Source organism: Pagrus major, chromosome 24 (assembly GCF_040436345.1).
Source record: "Pagrus major chromosome 24, Pma_NU_1.0".
Taxonomy (NCBI): Eukaryota; Metazoa; Chordata; class Actinopteri; order Spariformes; family Sparidae; genus Pagrus; species Pagrus major.
The window spans coordinates 18,201,738-18,226,516 of NC_133238.1; the positions used below are offsets into that span (position 1 = coordinate 18,201,738).

The following is a 24,779-nucleotide window of genomic DNA, read 5'->3' on the forward strand; positions in this document are numbered from 1 at the left end:
TACTAAGGATATTAAAACATATATAGTCCAAGCGTTCAGAAGCGTTTTTAAAGACAAAGATAAACACTCAAAATGTAGCTTCTGGGTCGACTTTTATTTTGAAACCGCTCCCGGAAGTCGCCCCGCTCTTGGTGCCGCCATCTTGTCGCTCCCGCCGCTAAATGGACGCGCCGGCAGCTCCGGGTGTCATTGACCCGGCAGAGAGGCGCTGCACCGCGGCTGAGCAGCAGGAACCATGACGGCGTCCAAAGACCCGACGAAGAAGAAGCCGAAGGAGGCGCAGCAGGACGAGGTACGTGAACACAACACGGAGGGACATTTTACTGTGTTTATCACCTGTGAGGAGACAAATGGAGACGGTTCAGGCTTCGTGATGGACGTGATGCTGCTGCTGCTGGAGGGATTACTCCGACACTAGATTACTAAAATACTCTAATATAAAGTACAGCAAGGTCAGGGCTGTTTCTCGGGAATATTCTAGGTAACTAGGTAGAAAAATACTCTGTTACAAGTAATGTTGATGTGTAAGTGTAACCATCAAAATATACTCCAAGTACACAAAGTGAAAGGACTACTTATTATAAGATGTATCCCCGTGATGGAATGTAACTAAGTACATCTACTCGAGTACAGTTTATGAGATACTTGTACTTTACTTGTTCGTGAGTATTTTCATTTTCTGCTACTTTATACTTCCTCTCCATTTTTTTTTGGGCAAGTATTGTACTCCATTACATTTATTTGCTATCTTTAGTTACTAGTTACTTTACAGAGTAGTTACTAGTTACAATACATTTATTTTTTTATCTGCAGTCGGATAAAAACACACTGATTCAAATTATCAGAAATATGCTGATTATCTGATCTGAGAATTATAGTATGCAGTACATGCAAATACATGTACTTTTACTTGTACTTTTGATACTTAACTACTTTTAATATCGGCTATTTTAAGACTTTTACTCGAGTACTATTCATATGGGTGACTTTGACTTTTACCAAAGTAATATTTTAACACGATATCTCTACTTTCACTCAAGTATGTTTTTGTATATCTTGAGTAATTTAATGTAACTAAGTGCATTTACTCAAGTACTGTACTTGAGTACAATTTTGAGCTACTTGTACTTGAGTATTTCCATTTTCTGCTACTTTATACTTCCACTCCACTACATTTTTCGAGGCAAATGTTGTACTATTTATTTGATTGCTTTAGTTACTAGTTACTTTACAGATTACATGCTGCATTTTTAAATAAATGTACAATAAAAAACAAAAACACTGATTGTAATAATCAGAAAAATGTTGAATACTGGATCTGATACAGTACATACATGTGAATACAAGTATAATTTACTTTTACTTGTATCATGATACTTAAGTACATTTAATATCAGATAGTTAAAGACTTTTACTCAAGTACTACTCATATGGGTGACTTTCACTTTTACCAAAGTAATATTTTATTCAAGTAGAAATACAGATATTCGTGTTAAAAAAAACAACCTCTGGTGAAAGTAATCTTCTTTACTCAAGTAAAAGTAATAAAGTACTGGCTCTGAAATGTACTCGGAGTATAAAAGTATCCCTCTGAAGGACATTTCTGCACAAAGCTAACTGAAGCTCACATCATATTGCACACAGCTGTTCCTGAACGCACCGCAAAGATAGCTGATTGTGGAGTCTCGTCGGTGAAGCGTCGTAAATAATCGATTAATTCCTCTAATAATGAAAATGTAGGGAGGAGATAGTAGAGATATTTGTGTTCAAATGTAGGGAGGAAAAGTAAAGTACTTAAGCACAGTAATGAAGTGTTTGTACTCCGCTATAGCTGTCAGATAAATGTGGTGGAGTAGAAGAGCAAAATCAAAATACATAAAGTACAAGTACATGTTTGTAGATGCAGTGTGTTGAAGTATATTTATGTGTTCGTGTTAAATTTCTGTCTATTTCCTTAAAATTTGATTTATTTCAGGGAAATCCACATTATCGTCTTCTCCACATTCAGTTTGTCGATCTCTCTCTCACACACACACTCAGTCACAACACAAACACCGACACACACACTTGATTTCCCCGCTTGCTTTCCTTTCCACTGGAGTGAATCTGATCAACAGACTGTAGCAGTGGACTGTGTCTGACACACACACACACACACACACACACACACACACACACACACACACACACACACACACACACACACACACACACACAGTATGCAGAGAATTAGCTCAGAGATGTCGAACTAATACTCAGAGAGCAGTCGATGGCTCAGTGGTGTGCGAAGAATGCCGTTTCCAGCTCGCCGACTGTACAGACAGGGACACGTGACGCAGACTGTTGTGGACACATTAGTGACTCTTATCTTCATGATTATAGTCCTTCAGTTACACTCGACTCAGCACCACATACAGTACAAGTGTGGCTCGGTGGATCTACTGTATAACACTGGAGCTCAAAGGATTTAGGCTGTTTTCACAGTGCTACAGTTAGCTTAATATAACGTCTGTACTTTATGCAGGCCATTCATTTGTCATTTTGTATTTTCAGGCTAAGGCATTTCTTAGGATCTGAGTACTTCTTCCACGATGATGAATTATTTTGTTTAAATAAAGTCAGTATTCTTTTTTGGGGTAGTGATCGTCCCGTCCTTTAAGAAAACTATGTCCATAAACTGTGTGGATAAGGAACAGTTTTACAAATAGGAATAAAAAAGAGGTGACCTGATATTTCTGTCGCGCTGAGATCAAAGAAAATGGACCCAAATGCACGATACGACAGGCAGTGATACCAGTGGATGAGGTTTATTTAGGATCAATGGCAAGAACGGGCAAACACGGCAGGATCAAGGAAACTCGACAGATGACTCAACAAAGACTAAACTAATGACTAGAGACAGCAGGCAGGAATATCAATAGATGTTTATTCAGGATCAACAGCAGGATGAGGGAAACTCAATGGCGCGATCAGGGCAACACAGCGGCAAAATCAGGGCTACACAACAGCAGGATCAAGGAAACTGGACAGATGACTCGACAAAGACTAAACTAATAACTAGAGACTGCAGGCAGGAATATCAATGGATGAAGTTTATGCAGGATCATCGGTAGGAACAGGCAAACACGGCAGGATCAGGAAAACTCAACTGATGACTCGACAAAGACTAAACTAATATCTGGACTTAAAAACAAACTAAACCAACCGGGGGGGGGGGGGGTGAGGTGCAGGTGGAGAAAGGCGAAGTAACTTCTCATCTAACTTTCAGCAAGCATGAAGTGTTTCCCAAAATTTCAAACCGTTGCTTTGAAAAGGTAACATCATATCCTTCATAGCAAATGAAGCAGGACAGCTGCGAGTTTGAACAGCTGTGGCATAATCAAAGTTTTCTGGAAATGGGCTGCTTAAGATCAAGAGTTTTGCATCTTTTCTCCGATATTAAATCCCGTACCTGGAAAGCAACACGTGTATCTTGCTTACCTCTCTAGATACAAGTCTTACAGGGGAAACAAGTTGCTGCTGGAAAAGTCAGCACCCAGTCTGACAAGTTTGATGTGTGAAAGAGGCTTCACACTGTCTTCTTTGATGCATCTCTGTGTCTTTCTCTGAACCTTTTGAAGAATGGTGAATTTAACACCATACGACAGCTACCTATTACAGTTCCCTGCAGTGGCACTGCTGGAAACTTTCGAGTCCACGCCAGTTTTCAGGCTGAACCAAAAAAAATCCCTCTTGCATCATTTTCGCCCTCTTTTCTCTCCCTTGTTTTAAAGTCCTGGCTGCAGGTAACTTTCATCATCATAGCCTGGAGTGAGAGTGAAAAGATCAGTCCAGAGCGATGATGTAAGCCAGTAGCTTTCTCTGTATCACATAAAAAAAGTTTTGGATGTCCAAGAGTCTTTTAGCAAACCGCTGCGTCTCTGCCCTTTGGCACAGATGAGAGCGTCATCTGAAAGGCTGAAAAATGTAAAATCAAAAGCTCAGATTACATTTTTCATGTCAAGACCAAGTGTTGTCTTTCTTTTTCTTTTTTCTTTTTTTGCACAAAAAGCTTTACTCTAATGGCTCTTTTTGCTGGATAATCACCACTCTGTCTCGACAGGATGAATGTAAGCTGCATGGGAGTCCGTCTCCTTTCACTGACCAGTCATAAGAAGAGCTGGACTGGCAAATTCAAAAATCAATTCATCTTATAGTCGGATAAAAAACGTCTTGTATTCTTTGTTTAAAATCTTTATCGCATACGAAACTTGAAATATCACCCATTCTGTTTATTGAGACAAAAGGAAATAATAGCTAATGTTTTCTTCCATTGTTTTTGTCTCCTTTTGTATTGTTTCGTGTGTTATCTTGATAAACCGTTCACACATTGTGCTGAACTGAAGCAAGGACAGGAGAGGAGACACTGGTATTAAAATAAATCACCAATCTGGATATGATGCACAGGCTGTTCTTGCTCTAGACTTGGAGAGGAGTAATACAGGATTACAGTAATCTGTGGACAAAGATGAAATGTACTCTTCAAACTATAAAAAAAAGCAGAAAAATATGATTAGATACTTACTGGAGTCAACCTTTGTGTATTTACCCTAAAACTGCAAGGGCAAATGTCTCCCTGGGGTTATGCAGTAAATCTTTGTGTGGTAATTGGTCATTTGAGATGGTTTTTCAAATATTATATTTCCTGCTTGTTGTCCCTTTTTCATTCAGGAGAATATGAATGACTGTGAATTTGTTTTTCTTAAAATTTTAGCACTTAACACCGAGTGCAGATGAGGGTAATGGGAATCTAATTAGTTTTGCAGGTATTTGCTAAAAAATGATGGTTTTGGAATGAAATGTTCGACAATCACAGATGGGTGATTTTGAACTGTTTGTAGTTGGTGTCATTTCTATGTTTACAGTGTCCAGTGTTCCCAAGGGCCAATGTTAGAGTTGTGACCGGAGCACAGTAGGAGGGTTAATGTGTGTTAACCAACTATTGAACTGGGGAGGACCTGGGAACGAAAGACAATGAGAACAAAGGTCCCTTGGGGACACAGGACCTTGGGAGCTTAAGACCCTGGGAATTTAGGACTTCTGGAATTTAGAAATCTTGGCACATAGGGCCTTAGGAACTTGGAGCCCTGGGAATGTAGTACATTAGGATCTCAGGACCCTGGGTACATAGGAATCTTGGAGCATAGACGGTAGGAACCTGGGTCCCTGGGAACACAGATCCCTGAACTTGGGACCCTGATAACTTAGGAACCTGTGAAGTCAGGCACCTGGGAACATGGGACTTTTTGAACTTGGGACCCCAAGGGAACAAATGATTCTGGAAACATAGAAGCGTTCCCATTGGTTGTTCTATACACGGTCCCCCTTGGCAGGACGCAACAATGATAACTCGTTTGTTTTTGTGTGTTTGCAGGAGTTTGTGGATGTCAGCCCCCCGCAGAGGAACTGGAAGGGCATCGCCATCTCTCTGCTGGTGATCGTGGTCGTCTGCTCGCTCATCACCATGTCTGTGGTCGTCCTCACACCCGGTATGTCAGGTGTAAATGCATATGCTTTTATACTCCTTTTATCAGCTGTAAGAATAGACTGGATTTGACTGGAGTTTACTGTATTTTCCCAGTGGAGCTCCCTGGCAGCAGCAAGTCGAGGCTGACTGTGGCGGATCTGTTCAAACCAGAGTTCAGCGTTCACGACCCCGAGGCCACGTGGATCAGTGGTGAGTGCTGCATGTTCACTGCTCTGAAAGACTTCATATTAATAAATGCATCAGTTCCTACCAAACTGAGCAAGGCAACTAAAACTCCTCAGCTGTGTCACATGTCTGCATTAAGGGAGACATGGAGGTGATATTGAGAGGAGAGTGTGATGGTGATGTAACAGGAGAACAAAACAATGTGACTTTTAGATGATGACAGGGGTGAGTCGACGTGTGTGCGAGTTTCTGAAGGCTGATAACATGAATTTGTATTTTTTATCTTCTCGAAATAAAAATATATGTGCTCTTTTGTCACAGTTTGAATGGCACAGCTGGTCGCGTCTGGCTCTTACAGAAATTCAAAACAGTTTCAGGTGCGACAGCTGGCATGACAACAGTGGGGTTTTAACATCTTCACGCTCTTTTCTCACCGTGAACACCTTTGCTTATCGAGGTTCATTTTCTCCCCCATGGCACCTTGAAGTTATGAAAATGCAGAGTTGAAAGTCACCAAAAATAAATGCTGTATCAGAATCGGATCAGGTTAATTTAATAAAAAGCCCATTTTGTCCACATAAAGTCGTCACACCTGAGGACTGAAAGGATACCAGCGGAGGAAAGACATGTTCACGCTCGGAGAGCTTTGGGTGAAAAGTTCAGAGCACTGTGGGAAGTGCATTAGTGGAAAATGAGAATCTCTCCACCTGAGGTTTCATTACAGTTTCCAAACATTTGTCAGTGAAGAGCGGTGGACGGTATCACTTTCATATATATTAAAACCATTTATTCACCAAGATCATCGTCTCTAAAGTGAGATGCTCTCTGCAAAGTTACAGAGAATTCAATCCAGATAATCTCATACGGAAGACGTCGTTCAGGCAGGTAAAACACCTGTTCCCAAAATATATGCAGCTGAAAGACTTCTCGGGAATCCGAGATGCATTCAGGGTCACCGGCAAGTTTTTAGAAATACAGAAGGAGTTTGTTCAAGGTCTCCCAGAAGATCCTCACCAACCTAAAAAAATCTTTGACAAGCCACCGAAATCTCTGCATATGTACATTTTATTTATTCACTTAATGGTTCAGTTAAGTCAAACATGTGTTGCCCCACATTATGATGACAAAAATAAAGTAAAAATTATAATAAAACTCATCAACAACAAAAATAAAAAATTGATATTTAAAATACATAACAATTAAATCGAATTAATTGACATTTTAATACAATATAAAATGTAAATTAATAAAACAAATCAGTTATCAGAATTAAAAACAAACTTAGATTAAAATTGAAAAATTCAATAAAATTATAATAAAATGATTCACATAAACATTAAATAATATAATTAGACCATAGTTTATTTTAGAAATCCAATAATCAACCAAAATAAACCACTTTTAAAATTAAATTATTTTAAATCTCCAACCTCAATACATTTTATGTATTCATTTAATATTTAAGACGTAGTTCCTAGAAAAATGTATAACCCACGTTATGACCTTAAAAAGATTAAATGAAAATAAAATTATTATAAAAAATAATATAAATAAAAATATTAAATGTTATTAAAAAAAATACATGAAGAAATAAAATCTATTGATTTTCTTACGCACTTTTATTCACACTTAAATCAGTAATCAGAATTAAACACAACCTTAAATTAAAAATGAATATTATCCTATTATTATATTATTATTATTATTATTATTATTATTATTATTATTATTATTATCCATATCTTATTAATTAGATTATACCAAATTTACAATTAAATTGAATTCAAACAAATTAGCCAAAATAAACTGAAAATGATACAAAAATAAGAATTAAATAAAATTTTCAAAATAAGTAGATTTTATTAAGAAATGTTTTAGATGTTTTATAAAGCTGGTCACAAATATCAAGTATGAAGACATAAGACAGTAAATTATTGACTTGTTTTTGTTGTGACTCAGCCAGTTAGGATCTGCTTTTAGCTCCTCGTCTCCTGATCTTCTGTTTGCTCTGTTATTTACCTCTCCACTTGAACAAACAGTGCTCAGTGCATAAACAGATCAACTAATTGAAGTGACTCCTGCTGACCTGCGTGTCAGAACACAGATGGCCTCACAGTGTCGCGTTGAATCGAGCGTACGACGGCCTGCAGTGAGTCAGGGTCAGATATCCTCTCACCCTCTGACAAACAAACAACAACAATAAGACACAGCAATCGATGAAATCTTCTCAGCGACTCTACATGTCACTGGAAGCCGGAGGAGAAAGAGCTAACAGAGTATGTTTGTTCCTGGTTTGAGTTACCGCTTTAAAATAACAGAAACTAGATAAACCTGCGTATTAATGGAGCTTGACCTGGAGTTAATGTGGCATAAACTCTTTTCCTTCTCTTGTTCCTTCTTGTTTATTTGTACATTTCCATTAACAGTTCCTCTGAAAACTTTCTCGTGTTTAATGAGCGTATCAAACACGTTTTGTGGCTGTACTTCCCTCGGTTTAATCACTCTTCTACCAAACACCATCTGTATCTATACCTCTGGCAGCGGAGAAAAACATCTCTCTCTCTCTCTGTAGGTATGTTAAGCAACCCCGTCTCCTAGAAATTATGTTTGTAAGCAACTAATTTGCAACAGCAGATGTGTTTTTGGAAAGATCATAATTCTGCCTCCGTACAATTTTCACCCACAGAGACGGGAAACTTTTTTATTTGCTATATTTCATTTGCAGAGGTGTCCACACATTCTTTACTCAAGTAGAAAAAACGTTTCTTGTGTAAGAAAAGACTCTGGTAAAAGTCGAAGTATTCATTCAACTTCTTTACTCAATTAAAAGTAATACAGTACAGGCTCTGACATGTACTCAGAGTAGAAAACTGACTGAAGCTCACGTCATATTAAGTCGGCGTGCAGTGACGCAGAATAAAAACAATTCCCCTCAAATGCATTTAAACTAAAGTAGCGAGCGTGTTTTGAAAATGTAAGGAGGAGAAAGTTCAGATAAAGCTTCTCTGAACCAGAAGACCATAACTCGAAGCCTTTGCAAGATGGATTCAAGCCTGATCTTGTGACTCCAGCTGCCTCACAGCGTAAATGCATTCACAGCTCTCCGGACATTGCTTCCCTCACATCAGGGCAAATGCTGCCTCCATCACACCTTGCCACTTGAGTTCGCTGACCTTTCTCCTCCCCACTCTGTCCCCGGGCCAAATCTCCAACACCTCCTCATTACGTTTTCTTCCCGTGTTACATAAGAAGCTCTCGGCTGGAGGTGTTGCAGCACAGCCTTGATCTGCCGCTTTTATTGTGTCACACAGCATGCGGAGAGCAACATGCCTCCACATGTTCTCGCTCGTATTCAGCACCAAGCGTGGCGAATCTCGAAACGTCTGTGTTGTTTAACTGGCTTCTTGACAGTGTGACAGATTGTGTTTGCGTTCGAGGCTCGCGGAAGAAGAGAAAAGATTAAGGGAGGAGGAGAAAAGAAAATAGCTGCTGTAGCTGGAGGAGCTGAGCAGGAAAAACAAAAAATCACAGCGGGTTTGTTGACAACATGACGGCTAAATTATAGCTTTAATGGTAAACTCGGGAAGGTAGATGACTAAATATATCCATGACACCTTTCTGGAGACTTGCTGGGAGTGACAGACGGAGAGACACAAGGACAGAGGTGGACGGCAACAGTGAGAGATGGATATGAAACAGAGATTCACTGCCTGCTGCGTCCTTCGCTTCCACAGGGAGATAATACTAATGACTAGTCCTGCGGCCCGTGGCTTCTCATTATGGACCCTTGTTGGGATGGCCACACACACACACACGCACACACACACACACACACACACACACGTATGTTTAAGTGTGCTTGTGAGGACTGTAGTTCACTCCCTCAAAGCGGGGACCCATTTGATCTGATGGAATCTGTTTCACTCTCGACAGTCGGGAGATAAAAAGTACGAAAAAGTAAACAGTGTGTGGTGTTTTAAAGAAGCTATAATCAATATTCTTATATTAATGATTGATCTTGTGGCGCGTTGTGATCAACACTTCAATTCCATGCAGTTTTACAGAGCTTTAATGTGAATTTAAGCTCTGTGTTTTGGGATACATGTTAATTTGTGAGCTTTAAGAGTGCACGAGGACAATTTTTGTCGGCTTCAAACAGAGCCAGGCTTACTGTTTTAATTCTTTATGCTAAGCTAAGCGAACTGGCTAATAGCATGGATAATATTTAAGGTATAGACATCAAAGCGAATTAACTAAATTCCCAACATTTTGTACTGTTTCCTCAAACTCTAGAGCTCAGTTACCCTAAAAAAAACATGTATTTGACAGAGAAGTGTTTGACTAAACATCCAAACTTGTACTTGTATTTTTGTTATTGTGCAAAGCAGGGGGTGTTGAGCACACAAGATTAATCAGATCCAATAACAATATGATGGATTGACTGTATATTGCTTTGAAACAGTCTGACAGGCTGAATGACTTGTGAGAGTGAGAGCTAACTTGTTGTGTTGTAGGTCAGCTGTTTTCTTCAGATTGATGATGACGCTGGGAAATTACCGGCTGACATGTTGTGTGTTGTAAATCTAATGTGGACCAGTTATGATGAGAGCCAAGAGCCCATGTAGACGAGCCTGGTCTGGGTCTGGATTTACTGCCGGGCCTTCTGTAGGTGCCGTGGGTGTAATTCAGACATAATGGAAATTGCTTCCTTGACAACTTCCAGCTCATTTCCTCTTTCTCTTCAGAGTCCTCTTTCAGAGTGCCAGACTGAAGAAAAGCAAGATGTCAAACCCGCGTCCAAACACCTCGGAGAAATGAAACGATATAAAAGATTAAGACGTGTACCTGCAGCTCCAGCGTTCAGTGGCTTCAGTAACAGAGCTGAATATGATTACGATGGTGTTCTCAAACCCATCAGGAAACCAGAGCCAAACAATCAAACACATCAGTGACCAAATCTGTTTTGTGACCACACAAAGCACGTTTCCCCCAGAACGACACTCAGCACGAATAAGAACAGTGATGAATACTAATAAATAATGTCATCAAGCTCACTTCCCGTTGAAGTAGTGAGATTAGAGCCTGAGTATTGGACGTATAAAGTGTGATGGTCGTTGTTTTCTGAGGATTTAGGACAACATTTGTTTTAAGGGAAAAGCTTGAGATATAATTCACGTTCTTTGGCCTGTGAGACGAGAACTTAAGGTTCTGAGAAAACTTAATTTAAAATCTCATTGTTTTTTTGTAACGAAGTATCTCATGAACAGTAGCTCATGTGGCTCAGTGGGGACACAATTATCGCTATAATCAGCAGACAACATTACAGAATATAACACCTGACAATGGATGTCAGCTCCGTGAATCACTGCTGCAGTCAGGTTGATAAACAGGAGTGAAGATAAAAAAAGTAGTCTCTGAGCTCTTCTCCTGTCGCTAAATGACTCAGAGCAGAATCCGACGTGACTCTTGGTGTTTTATTCCTCCAGAAGGTCTGGATCTGCATCCGACTTGTAATTGTAATTACGTTGTAATAACATGGTTTGGCGACTATGTTGAATCGGCTTCAAAGCTTGGTGCTCTTCCTGGGGCTTCGTCCTGCGGTCACTTTCTTGGCAGGACATTTACAGTTTATTGGACCAATAGGAAGCAGCACACAAAGAACATTTGTCCAAATTTACAGTACAGACCAAGCTCAGAAAAGATTTCTTCACATTTGACATGAAAGCTCTTTGTCATACTTTGAAATTATGAGACTTCGCAGTTACAGATCTCAGAGCTAACCCTGATTTTCTTGCATCATCGTCAGCATTAAGGATGCCACACTGATTTTTAAATTTTTTTTTTATCTTACTATGAGAAGCATATAATCTTCTCTTTACTTGTATTTATTTTGACATGTCTGCTGTGTATCTGTAGGGTCAACATTGTTATGTATATGGAGACGTTGTACATATTGTGTATTCTTAATGTAGAATACTTGTTTATGTCGGGTGAAGTCAAGGGTGAAGAAAACATCCAGGTACTTACATAAGACTGTGTGTGTGTGTGCGTGTGTGTGTGTGTGTTTAATCAGAGTGTGTTACAGACGAGTGCCTCTCGCTGCTCGGCTTGTCATACATGATTGCTAATGAGGTTCATAAACAACAGGCTACATCTTCAGCAATGACCCGTATGAATAAAACAACATGATGAATACATAATTTACGTTGATGGAGATAAAAACAAGGATCCTTTCTTCATTCATATATAACCAATAAATCCAGACACCTTCTTTAGGACACAACATGGCCAAAAGTATGTGGACACCCAAACTTAAATTGCTGCTATTTGATTCACATTTTCTTTTTTTTCACTCTAACAATGTAAATTTTTTTTTTTAACACTTCTTTGTTAATGCATATTCAGGCTGAAAGCTGCCTGTTCTCACACAGCACTGTGATTTCCTCCCCTGCAATCAGACACAAATTCACTGTGAATGAGTTTCAGGAGTTCGTCAGAGGAGAGCGAGCGGAGGCACAGCTGCTCCGGGTTCAGTTTGATGACGATGTTCAGAAACAGTTCGTTCGGATTCAGGGATTTAAAGTAAGAGGTTGAAAAGTGAAGGAGATGCATCGGAGACTAAAAGTGTTTGTTGCAGTACATCATCTTCTGACTACTATTTACTCTATCTTTGTTTCTCTTTGTTAGCATTAAAATAGGAATCGCTGTTGACTTTAAAATATCTTTTATTCATTTATTTGTTTGTTTGTTTCGCGTGGACCAAAATGGCTGCCTGTAAACCGCCATTTTAAAACTCCTTTTAAGGTGTAGATGTAGCAGAATGGAGCAGAATGCATTCTAGTTTACAATAAATCTGTGTTATGTTAAGTTTTGAACATACGTTTATATTATTGTTAATAGTATGGAAACATGCGCAAAATTAAGTGAAAATACTCAGAGGTTTGGTGGGGCTGGAGTTTGAGTGGGGAAACAATCAAAACAATGAAAAGACTGACATAAAAAAAAGCTGTTAAAACACGTTGAGATGTTGTTGACATCACCTCACAACCTGCTGTGAGACTTCAGCTCTCACAGGTGAATTAATGTGACAGCAGGTGTGGAAGGTGCAGCTATGACCTGCGTCAGATAAGAGAAATCCAGGACAGCATCAGTGTGGATATGTGTGTTTCTGTGAATTACAAATGCTCCCGGTGGACAGAGAGACGGCTAATGAAGTGGCAAGCTCTGAATCTCCGGTGTGGAGGGGGTGTCTCTGCTTCTATTTCTTCTTCTGCAGAAGGTGCAGCACTTCCTCTTTCTTTTTTTTTTTTATTATTATTTGCCAGATAAAAAGAAGAAGACGACCCCACAGGAATAACATTCATTATCATCCGTCTGACCTCTCCTGCTGATTGATGTCACTTTTAATTTTCACGTTTAATGTCACAGCAAAGAAGAGCCTCGTCTGTCTTTTATCTCCTGCAGAGGCCACAGCGAGGTGTAGATATTAAAACCAGGATTAATTAGAGCTGTTTGGCTTCCTGATTGCAGATAACTGGCTGAACAATGAGTCGACACATTATGTTGTCGTAAAGGATAATATAAAGTTAAATGGCGTAACGCTAATTACGTCATAGCTTCCTGTATTTTTAGACTTGTTCTCTTTATTCATTCAAGGTTGGTCACAAATTTTCCACAAACTCAGTACATGAAAGTACTCGTATTTCATCGTCAACATCTGGTGATCACAGGTTCGATTAAACTAATTGATTTCACTCATATATGTTGCTCTGATCAGAACCTGAGCAGAAGTCTATTGGTGTGTTCAGACCAAGCAAATAGATGTAGACTGGATTAATCTGTTTTACCACATCGGTATGAACCCAAAACAAACAGATTTCTCTGTGATCTGACTGTAATAAACGGATCTAAGGACGCCGAAATAACAACATCATAATGCCGCCTTGTAAAAAGCCTGAATCATGCTTTGTCAGGTCTGTCAGCTAGAAGACGAGCAAACACCTTTTTTAAAATGCTTGTTCCCTGAATGGAGTTTGGATCGATCAGAGCTATGCTGTGCTGAGACATATTTCCATGACTTACCAGCTAGTCAGACTTCCTCGCTTACTTTCCTCCACGGCAGGAGGATGGACAGAAAGCGTTTTTTTTTCCTTGAGTCCTATTGGATGTTTGTGACACATTTGAAGAAATGAGATGTTGCGTTCACAAGAATGAAACAGATGAACGGACAGACGGACAACCCGAAAACATAATGTCTCTGGCCACGGCTATAACTGGCGCGGAGGCATAAATAGATATTTCATTTGTAATTTTGAGGTTTTACAGTCAGAACCTGGTAAATACAGTCACTTCCAAATGTCACGAACACAGCATTAGTCCAGTCATCAGTCAGTATTTGCTTCTTTATAAAAAAACTCACTATAACCTCAATTTTACTTCTTTGTGTTCCTGATACTCGACCAGCAGCACGATTATAGTTCCACCTGCTGCAGCTTTAATCAAAACTCCTCATTTACACACACCGTATGTTCACTTGACCTTTTCTCTCACTTCCTAAAGCCTCTTAAGTCACTCCAGTTGTTCTTTACGTGCAGCTCAGTGACCTTTTTATAAGAGCTGCTGGTCATTAATGTCTTTTGTGTTTCCTCTCTCAGACTCAGAGGTGGTGTACAGGAACAGAGACGGTCACGTCATCAAGTTTAACTTCGAGCTGAACGAGACGGAGGTCATTCTGAGCAACAGCACGTTCGTAAGTCTCGTTGAAATGTTATTTCATTCCACGATTATTTCACCATGAGAGAATTTGTGTCCAGTTGAAGCAAGTTAGATGTTGCATGTGTTGGGTTAGCACAACAATGCTGAAATGCTAACTTTTTTTGACAGGATTATTGGTATTTTACATACTTTGTGCTCAAAAATGTAACTTCTGAAAGACTTTTTAAGATTCTGCAGTTACAAAATGTCCATAAAAACACATTAAACTATTTTTAGGAAAGCTGCAGCGCCTGTGAGCTCCAAAAAATTATATTTTTAATCTTGTGTATGTGGGACTCAGCCTCCTAACGTTGCTATCGGCCACCTCTCAACACTTTATTTAAAACAGAGACCGAGCTGCTCTCTTCTTGTCTTTCTGCTGTGTTGGATCCCCGGAGGCTGCAGAAAACATGTGAGAGCAGCCGGCAGCACCTCACCGCTCTATCTCTGTTACCTCCAGAATCACAATATGATAATATGCTGCTCAGAGGGGGATTGTGTACCCAGCTGTCGGCCTACGAGACCGCTAAATCTGCTCACCTCATCTTACCTCAGCACACTCGCCAGGATGAGAGGGGAGAGATTCAGTTTGGAATATTATTTTAGATGAGTAACATGCAATCAAATCATTGGATGGTCACTAAAATGATCACAGTTCACTCTAAGGACCAGACTCCCTTTAAAAAATGTGTAATTTTAAGAACTTTGGCGTGAGGAGAAAATTAAATCTTTAAAAAAAAACCAGCTGTGACAAATTCTGAATCATTGGTGCTTTCTTATCAAGTCGGCATTAAATGCAATACATTAAGATGCATCTTTCTTTGTAGTCCCCAGACTCCCTTAAAAAAAAGCTAAATTTTGTGTGTTCCTGAGTTCGGAAAAACTTAATAAATGTTGTGAAATGTTGTCAGTTACACATTTTAATCATTTTGGCCTTCTTGTAAATTCGGCATTAAATGCAATACATCAAGTTGTTTCTCTCCTTGAAAAAGGTGTTGTGGCATGTCTGCTACTTAGTGTCTAAAGAGTGTCTTCCCTGCTGACATTTAGCAGCTGTTTAAACACAGTTTAAACTGATTTCACTATTAACACTACCTTTATACAAGGAGACAACATTTTATTGACAATAAACATGTCAAATTTTACAAATATGCCCATGGAGGAAATCCCCTGTGGAGAAAGTCTCTAGACTCCCTTTAAAAATCACTCAATTTTGTGAGTTTGTGAGTTAGGAGAAACTTTATAAATGTCGTGAAAGGCTGTTGATGACAAATTCTTAGTTATTTGGGCATTCTTGTAAATTCGGCAGATATTATATATTAAGTTCTTTCTTCTTTTGGGCAACAACATCATGTCCGGACCAGGTGTTCCAGGTGTGAACTGATGGACTTTAAACTGTCCACTTGTGATCGTATCCTTCAGAACCAGGTCTGAAAACGGCCTAAAAGTCGATCTGAACCACAAAATGAACATTGGCTGTGCTCACATGCGGTATGACTTCCAGGAACATGAAAATATGTCAGTGTTCCTAATCTTGTTATCCATTTAAAAGCTTCAAATATCAGTGTAATCCAACCATGAATGTTTGTCAAAAGCAGGCTAAATTTAGCTGTTTTCTAATTGCATCATTATAATCCAGCTGTTTCATAACACACACACACACACTGTAAGAAATCATAAGCCTCTTATTCATACCCTCTCGTCTTCTCTGAAGCACCTTTTTCCTGATAAACGCGTGTCTTTGAAGGGCTCTTTTTTTCTGCCTTCCTCTTTTAATTTTGCAGAATTGTTCCACGCTGTTGTAGCTTGTACTTTTTAATGGTTGCATAAGGGGATTTGATGAGGATTTGAAGCCCGGTAAGCTCGTCAAAGTATGCGAATGAAATCATAAAAGCAGAGGTGGCCTCGTATTTAGGAAGTCACTCATTTGATCCCCCCCCAAAAAATTGCAAACGCCACCAGCTGCAGCATCGAAACTGAACGATCTCACTGCCTGGCTGCACAGTAAGAGCCACTTTGAGAAAAAAAGATATTAATTAAGGACTTTTTTCATGCATTTTGGCACAAAAACTAAATAAGAGACACTTTCAGGCACAAAAAGAAACCTCAATGAAGTAAAAACATGATTTTTAAGCGAGAGCTGGTTTTTAAGGTCCGTCTGATCATCTCACTGCACAACAGTGACTCTGGACAGTTTTGAATTGTCGTCTATAAAACATCCGTCCACCTCGTCCTCTCCCAGAAATGTCAAAACCTGCTGTGGCTCCCCTGAGGTTTTATGGCCTTTAGCTGCGAGATTACTTTTTGCCTGCTGCGTCTTTTTGTCATTGTCACGGGATGAAAGCTGGAAATATGAACAATGTTAGCGGACACAAAAGAGCAATCACAGCCAATCAAATACAGACAATGAAGACTCGCTGCTTTTGTTTACTCGTGTTTTTATTCTCTTTCATCTAGGAAGTTTATTGGACCGAAAATTTGAAATTCAGGGTTTTAGCCTCATTTTTAGCCACGTTAGCAGCTAAAAGTTCACTTATATACAGTGCTGCAGGAGAGAGTCCTAAAACCTGGAGATAATTTAGTGTTCTGGTTCCCTCATCTCAAAGTCATGAAGAAAAGACCTTTGCTGACTTTTTCTGCCTAAACAAACTAAATAAACTGACCTTAAAGGACAACACAGTTTCATACTGTTTTAGAGAACAGCTTGTTTATTCACTGATGGAAATTATTTTGTATTATTCCCTCACTGATATTGTAAATATTAAAAGGCCCCCACACACAAGGCCGGCGGTCGGGCGTTGTCAGGGCTGTCAGTGAGTGCAGTGTGTCTCGCACCGTTGGCCCTGAACAGCTCTCGTCCGAGGCTTTTTGGCCAACTTAGCGTGTAGAATCGGCGGCGGCTCGCTGATGAGAGAAATCACTCTGATTGGCTGTTCAGGTGAGCAGATCAGTGCAGAGGAGAGAGTCTGGAGTCTGACGCTTTCTCCCGCTTGGTGCAGTTTCTCCTTATTTGTCTCTTCACCAACTTCTTATCCAACATATTCTCCATCAGAAGCGGCTCAAGAGTGGTGACAAAAATGCTGCTTAATCATAACAACGGTTTGTATTTCCACAGAGAAGCATTTCCAGAACCTACGAGCTTGTTGGCCGTCAGCTGTAGTCTTCGCGGTGTGTTCAAGTGCAGCTTTTTGGCCGAGATAAAGAAGAAGTGAAGCGATGCAACAGTCACAGATTGTCACAGTCGGTTCTTTGATGTCAGCTTGGTCTGTAGGAGCCTTTTAAAGAGTTTACGTGTCTTTTAAAACTGCGGTTGCTAACAAGTGGCTAAATGAGACTATAAAAGTTGTCGGGGACATTAAACCTCAACCTATTCTAACTCAAACTTGACAACTATGATGTTGTTTATAGCCTCACGTTAGCTTTTTTTACTTCTGGTGGTGTGGTGTTCATCTGTGAGGATTATCTTGCTGAACAAAACATCATCATTTGTTTTCACCAGAGAGATTATTTTCCGCAATAATCCAAAATCCAGTTCAGCCTACAAAAATATGTCCTCTCTGCACCACTACTGCTTTTCACCTACAGTCACTTTCCTTCATTGTTTTCTTAATGTGTTAGAAAGTCTAAAAATCCGCTGTGGTTCAGTTAATTTGTTTTCTTTTCTCGTCAGGTGGCTTTCAAGGTGGCAAAGTACTCTCTCTCTGCAGATCTGAAGTACGTGCTCTTCGCTTATGACGTCAAACAGGTGAGTTTCAAATAAAAATGTACCCACAACACATTTTTTTTTTGTTTGATTTGCGTTCCCTCTCACTACACGAGCTGTGGATCACCCTCTGCGTTACACCAGCCTCTGTTTACTTCCTGCTCCTGCGCGTTCCCCACGGGTGCTGTCACTCACTCATCTGCATGCACGAACAAACCCACGCACGAGCTCAGGCCGAGGCTTCGCCACGCGCTCGGTTTCATCTGTGTTTCTGCTCTTTTGTTCCTCCGAAGAGCTCTCTCTGTGTCTTAAATTGGAATTGACTGCAATTGAAAAGATTAGCGTCGATGCTTGGGATAATTCGGAGGCTGGACCGAGCACGCATCGACAGACTGAGCGGCTCACAGACCGAAAACAAATTGCACCACCTGCACCGAACAGGTGTGGGTTTATTTGCTGTGTGTCGGTGTGGTTTGGTGCATTTTTCTGTCAGTGCCGCCTTCTGTTTCTGTGTGTTAACGTTCAGTCATCCACAATGAGGCTTTCTTCTCTCCTCAAAGTCAAGACTTGTGCATTGATTTTTAGATTTGTTAGCAAACAGGCTCAGGTTTAGAAACACTGCAGCAGCTGAGGACGTGTGTGTCTCCTGCAGTACACTCTGTCATCACTGCCAGATGAAAACACATCTTAACGTCCTCTGAAAGGTGTGCTTTCTGTTTATGTAGAAATATCGATTATTTTCTGCACATTTCACTCCACTTCCCTTTAGTGCCTCTCAATTGAATTTCTCTCTTAACGCACCGCCGTGCATGAAGGGAAATCAGCTGTAGTTCACCTGGCAGAGAAGGAAAAGACCAAGAAGTTTTGGGGATTTAAAGAAAGAAAGTAGATCCCAAAGTTTCTAAATATGTCAAGCTGAGACATGAGTTTAAATATAATGTCAGTGTAAACATCATGAGGCTTTCATGGAGAGCCAGGACAGAAAACAGATCATACTGTCTGAATTTTCTCATCTCGAAACTTCTTTTTCGGGAATGGATTAAAAACATTAAAGCAACAAAAGCTTCAGTGTCGGCTCGAAATGATTATTCCTTTGATAAATAAACCATTCTTCACACACCTGTAAGCAACAATACCCTTTTATCTGAAAAAGTATCACAATTACAGAGATTTCTTTATTAAAATGTAAAAAAACAATATTCAAACCAGAGAAATCCACAAGTTTACTCAAGGTAAGAGTGAGTTTAAGTGTTCAGAAATATATTTTCCTGCTTTTGTAAGCTCCAGTCCCTCCGGGAAGTTGCGATGTTGCGATCACAAGACTTAACTTACATTCCACCGAGTTTCCAGATCGACATACCAAAGTCTAGACTCGTTACCAGCTTGGTTACAATTGTGAAGACGCAGAAATTACATGAACGTCTCACATTACTGGGTGCAGGACACGCAAGGAAAGTTGCTGAAAACGTGGACAACGGACACGACAAATCACCATGACAAAGGCTGTTGCGTCCTTTAAGATTCAGAATAAAACTCTCAGATAAAAAGTTTAAACATGTTGAATAAGCTTCATCAAACATGTCAAGTTTAATGTGTAATGAAATCTGACACAGATGGCAAGTTTGTGGGTGATTATACGAATAAAAAGCACCTGTTGTCGTTGTAAAAATCGCTCCAAGACGTCGCAAATCTTAGAGAAAAGCTGCAAAGAAATCAGGAATTTTAGGCCGCAGATGTCGTGGAATCCTGCAGGGACTGATTGTCTCTTCCTCATGTGGATGTCTTAAGTTTCTTGCATGTTTTCATTACGAGCTGAACTCTGATTGCAGGTGTACAGATACTCCTACACGGCGTCTTACATCGTTTACAACATCTACACCAGGTGAGTTTGAAGCGTTCACACTTCCGGTGCACGCACACGTTGGCATTGAGAAACACATGCTAATTGCTAATTTATATGTGTTTATCAGGGAGGTGTGGGAGCTAAACCCTCCTGAGGTTCACAACGCTGTGCTCCAGCATGCAGCGTGGGGAAGACAAGGACAACAGCTGGTAAGACAGAGCGTCTCCATCTTTTTCTCTCCTCGCTGTCTGGCTTATAAATCCAAGCTGCCTCGTTCCTCCGGAGGGATTTCATCCACACAGTGATGTTTTCTTCTTTCGGTCGTTACAGTATATCCTCTGTTTACATCCACACTGAGCAGTGTCTGCCTGTTATTGACATTTTTTTACATTACATCACACTTTTGGGTTATTTGAGCCAAGAAAGGTAGAGGTGACACTTTATTCTACATTTCCTGGAAGCTTTCTGACTCTAATTTTGTGTGAATGCTCTCTGAAAGGACTCATTTGTGACTAATTACAAGCAAATAAAGAGAGTTGAACACATTCAGATCCAATTATAGGCAAAGATACAATTCCTGCACACCCACACACTGTTCTTTAGTTATTGTGATGTCTTCTGCTCTGGATCAAGACATGCTGGAAGTTGTCAACACACTAATAAGACTAACATGCTGTGATAAAGGTGTGTACGAAGCTAACGTGAGACTTTGGGAGACGTCAATCAAACTCAGTCTGCGCACAGAAACCACAGTCCTGAAACGAGGAGAGCTCGAGCGAAATAATTAAACTCACCAGGGTGGGTTTGTGTGCGGCTCTCCTCTGGAAGTCGACAACAAGCTCGTGAACGCTACACAACCACCGTATCATCAGTTATCATGTCCTGATTCTGTCTTGACAAAACTCAGGACGTTGTCTTAATTACTCTGATCCTTATATGAAATTAAATTGTCCTTTTTGAGGAAATTTTAAAGGGAATTAATAAGAAAACTCATTTATTAGGTGACATGTCTGTTTTCATGCAGCTTTACTGAGTTTGTCAGCGAACTGCTAAACAACCATGTTTGTTTAAAGTGGAAATAATGTTAATATTTACTCTGAGGGAAACATTTCTCTGATTTATTATCAGGTTTTCATCTTTACTGAAGTGTTTCATACTTTGCCTGCTTCTGTGTGGTAACTTTTGCTGTAGTTGCAAGATTTTATTGTGTTTTGTTAGTCGTATATTTCTATGTTTGTGTTGCCTTGTGCAGTCTTCTTGCTCCTCCCCAAGGTGTGGTCACCTCTGGCCCCAAAACAACCAAGATGCCGATGTTCAAAATGCCAAAACAGTAGTCCACAAACCGTTAGGTGACGACACGGTGTCTGTGATGAACAGAGCTGAAAACAAATAAATCCAAAAAGGAGAAAAGCTCTTGATGCACGATAAAAACAAATTCCGGCAGACTTCGGGATATTATTGAACATGCAGGATGTGTCGGTCTGATCGAATGCAAATATTAAAACACTGATGAAAGAAGGAGAGTAAACACACACACGGCTGCTGCGTGGTGAGATAAACCGGCGGCTTTAATATTAAAAAAAACAATCTCATCAGAGAGGAAATCAAAAAGAAAAACAGATCAAAAGGACGAGCAGATAGGCAGTAGTGAGGATCACAGCTAATAAAAATCATGTCGTACAATAAATACCTTCCTCTCTTCTTTCTCTCAGATATACATATTTGAGAATAACATCTACTACCAGTCGGACGTGAGGAGTAACTCTCTGAGAATCACCTCCTCTGGGATGGAGGGAGTCATCTTCAACGGACTCGCCGACTGGTTGTACGAAGGTGTGTGTAATCACAGCAGACGAGTATTAGAACAAGTAGTGGTTAGTTCATAAAATGACATCAGGATGTGAGGGTGCACCGTGCAGCTTCACTTCAGCTGCTTAAAGAGTTTCACACATTAAAAATGCAGCGCAGCAGACTAGACAAACTAAGAACGGCGATGAAAAATCAACAAGCCTGTAGTTCCATTAAGTCGCTGTGTAAACAAATTCAGTAATGTGGTGACGGTCTGTGCAGCACAAACACAGGCCGATGCAGATGGGGACATTATAGAATCATTCCTGTTTGTAGATTTACTGCGAGCTCTGCGCTTTCTCTCCTCTTCATTTGCATTTGCTTTAAATTGTAACCATTTAAATTGGCTGATGTGTGACAGTGAAGGAAAGAGCAGAGCAAGTGTTGAGTCCCATTTCACCAATGATATGAACAAACGGCAACACGAAGAAATGCTCATGATAAAGAAATAACTGTTTGTGTTTTTTTAAAGGTGTTTTAAAGGAAAGGTTCACCCAAAAATGTAAATTCACTCATTATCTACTCACCCTCAATCCGATGGAAAGTCAGGTGAAGTTTCGTAGTCCACAGTGGACATGGTTTCTGTAAAGATGTGGTGGGGACAGGTCTCTGTAAAGATGTGGTGGAGACAGGTCTCTGTAAAGACGTGATACAAATGTTCATGTTTGTATATGTTTCTGCTCAGAGGAGATTCTGGGCTCACACCTGGCTCACTGGTGGTCGCCTGATGGAGAGAAACTGGCCTTCCTCACCATCAACAACACTCTGGTACCCAACATGGTTCTGGCCCAGTTCACCGGCAACACCTACCCTAAAGGACTACAGTACCCATATCCTATGGCGAGTCTGGACCCATGCATGTATACAATTATAGTAACATATACAGAGAGTCATTTTTCAGTGTGTTTAAACTGAGTTTTGCTTTCAAAGAGCTCATTCTCTTCCTGTCAAAAGAACCAGATTACATAGTTCTTTCTGGTGAAACTTCACAGGAAATTAATTGGAATAAATTTAGAAATTATTCCCGAAGATAAAACCTACACAACCGATATTTGAGCTGCTCCCGTCACACTCACAGAAATCATAAAACGATGTCTTAATATCCTCGTATCTCTGAATATCTAATCTTCCCCCGTCAGGCCGGTCAGACGAACCCTGCCGTCAGATTGTCTGTGGTCAACCTGTTTGGAGCGACACACACTCAGGAGCTGCAGCCTCCGGATCAGCTCCGGCTCAGGTGACACACACACACACATATATATAAATAAATACAACACACACAGTCACCAAATCCTCAGTCTGACTCCGTCTCTGTGTCCTCTGCAGGGATTTCTACGTCACCATGGTGAAGTGGATCAGTAATACTCACCTCGCTGTGCGCTGGCTCAACAGGCCCCAGAATAATTCACTGCTGACGGTGTGTGACGCCACCATCGGAGTCTGTGTGCAGGTGGGTGTCGCAGAACAGATATCTCAGTACATTTACTCAAGTACTGGACTTAAGTATTTGAATATTAAGATGCTGTATGTATCTTAATAAAATCTCTTTGAAAAACACATTTTTTTCTAGATTTTAGGAACTAAATCTCCATATAATTTGCACAAAAACAGCATACAAGATTCAAAGGGAATATAAAACTCTTATTTTAAATGTGTACGCATCATGTTTTGCACATGTAACCATGTTTTCTTGTCTTTATCCAGAGACACGAGGAATCTTCCGACACATGGCTCCCACGACAGGTAAACCTGCATTCCTCAGCAGTATTCACCAACAATAACTGACTCCGGCGAACAATGAATGTATTATCCTCAGAGCGATATACAGTGTGTTGCATTATTTAGGGAGAATACAGCAGCAGCCATTGATGCATAAAGTATGTGACCTCTGTTTGTCTCTGCAGAGACAGCAGCCGCTGTTCTCCAAAGACAGGAGCCGGTTCTTCTGCACTCTGCCGGTCAAACAGGGAGGTCAGGGAGACTTCCACCACGTCACCATGTTCAGCAGGAAGGTGACTCTCTTTATCCTCCACACGCTGTCCTCGTCTCTGATTCGTAACCTCTCGGTGCAGATTTTTTCCAATCCTTCCAACTGATTGTCTTTCAGCTACGAAGCGAGCAGGATGAAGTTCGACACTTGACGTCAGGAGACTGGGAGGTGACGGAAATCGTAGCTTACGACGAAAACAACCAGATCATGTGAGTTCAAGTTCTGCGCAACAGGGGGCAGCATAACACCAGAGTAACAGTAGCTGCTGTTAACTAGTTAGCTCAGTTAGCCGTGCAGTTAGCGGTCATATTGGCTGACTTGAAACTTGGAGCGACATCTCTGCAACACAGTACATACACGTCTTTGACAGAAAGACAAAACTGTTATTTTTTCACACTCTGTTGATAATTGTAGTTAATTTTTGGACGTTTTGAGCTAAGATTCGCACATATTGCGTCTTTAAAGACAAACAAAAAATGGCTAAAATTAAATGGAAAATTATTTTGTGGCATCATATAAACATTTATAATTTGTTTCTGTTGGAAATTTTAAATGCATTTTGCGCAGAATACAAGAGCGACAAGTTTGAGATTGATTTACTCACAGAAATCTCTTTAAACCAGTATCAATAATCTGACAGCTGAACAGTAAGAGGACATTTACCCCAAACGGCCTCATGATTCAGGACCAGTCAAGGATTTTCTGACTGGTTGTTGGAGCTTTTCGAGGATTGAAAGGAAGATCTGCGGGCACCAGTCTTAGCTGAAAAATACTACACCGAGAATGAATTATTTATCATGAACACCGGCTCGTTGTTGCCAACGTGTAATCATTATATCTTCCTGAAAATACGACTTTACCGTGCCCTCACTCCAAACTGGTGAACTGATGTTTTCTCTGAGAAACAGAGATGTGTGTTTGAGTCTTTGTGCAGCTTCCACGTCTTAAA

At 40.2% G+C, this 24,779-nt stretch overlaps 1 protein-coding gene across 1 annotated transcript in view; it reads left to right on the forward strand.

Moving 5' to 3' along the window:
• Positions 1 to 223: 223 nt before the first annotated feature.
• LOC140992175 (inactive dipeptidyl peptidase 10-like) overlaps positions 224 to 24,779 on the forward strand; it is a 36,317-nt gene continuing 11,761 nt past the window's right edge. The window contains exons 1-14 of the mRNA XM_073462452.1: positions 224 to 292; positions 5,414 to 5,528; positions 5,621 to 5,716; positions 14,347 to 14,441; positions 18,117 to 18,191; positions 19,979 to 20,031; positions 20,120 to 20,201; positions 21,705 to 21,825; positions 22,526 to 22,680; positions 22,980 to 23,077; positions 23,167 to 23,290; positions 23,545 to 23,583; positions 23,745 to 23,852; positions 23,948 to 24,039. Coding sequence (XP_073318553.1) covers positions 236 to 292; positions 5,414 to 5,528; positions 5,621 to 5,716; positions 14,347 to 14,441; positions 18,117 to 18,191; positions 19,979 to 20,031; positions 20,120 to 20,201; positions 21,705 to 21,825; positions 22,526 to 22,680; positions 22,980 to 23,077; positions 23,167 to 23,290; positions 23,545 to 23,583; positions 23,745 to 23,852; positions 23,948 to 24,039 — 1,310 coding nt within the window. The 5' untranslated portion in view covers positions 224 to 235. The remainder of the gene's footprint in view (positions 293 to 5,413; positions 5,529 to 5,620; positions 5,717 to 14,346; positions 14,442 to 18,116; positions 18,192 to 19,978; positions 20,032 to 20,119; positions 20,202 to 21,704; positions 21,826 to 22,525; positions 22,681 to 22,979; positions 23,078 to 23,166; positions 23,291 to 23,544; positions 23,584 to 23,744; positions 23,853 to 23,947; positions 24,040 to 24,779) is intronic.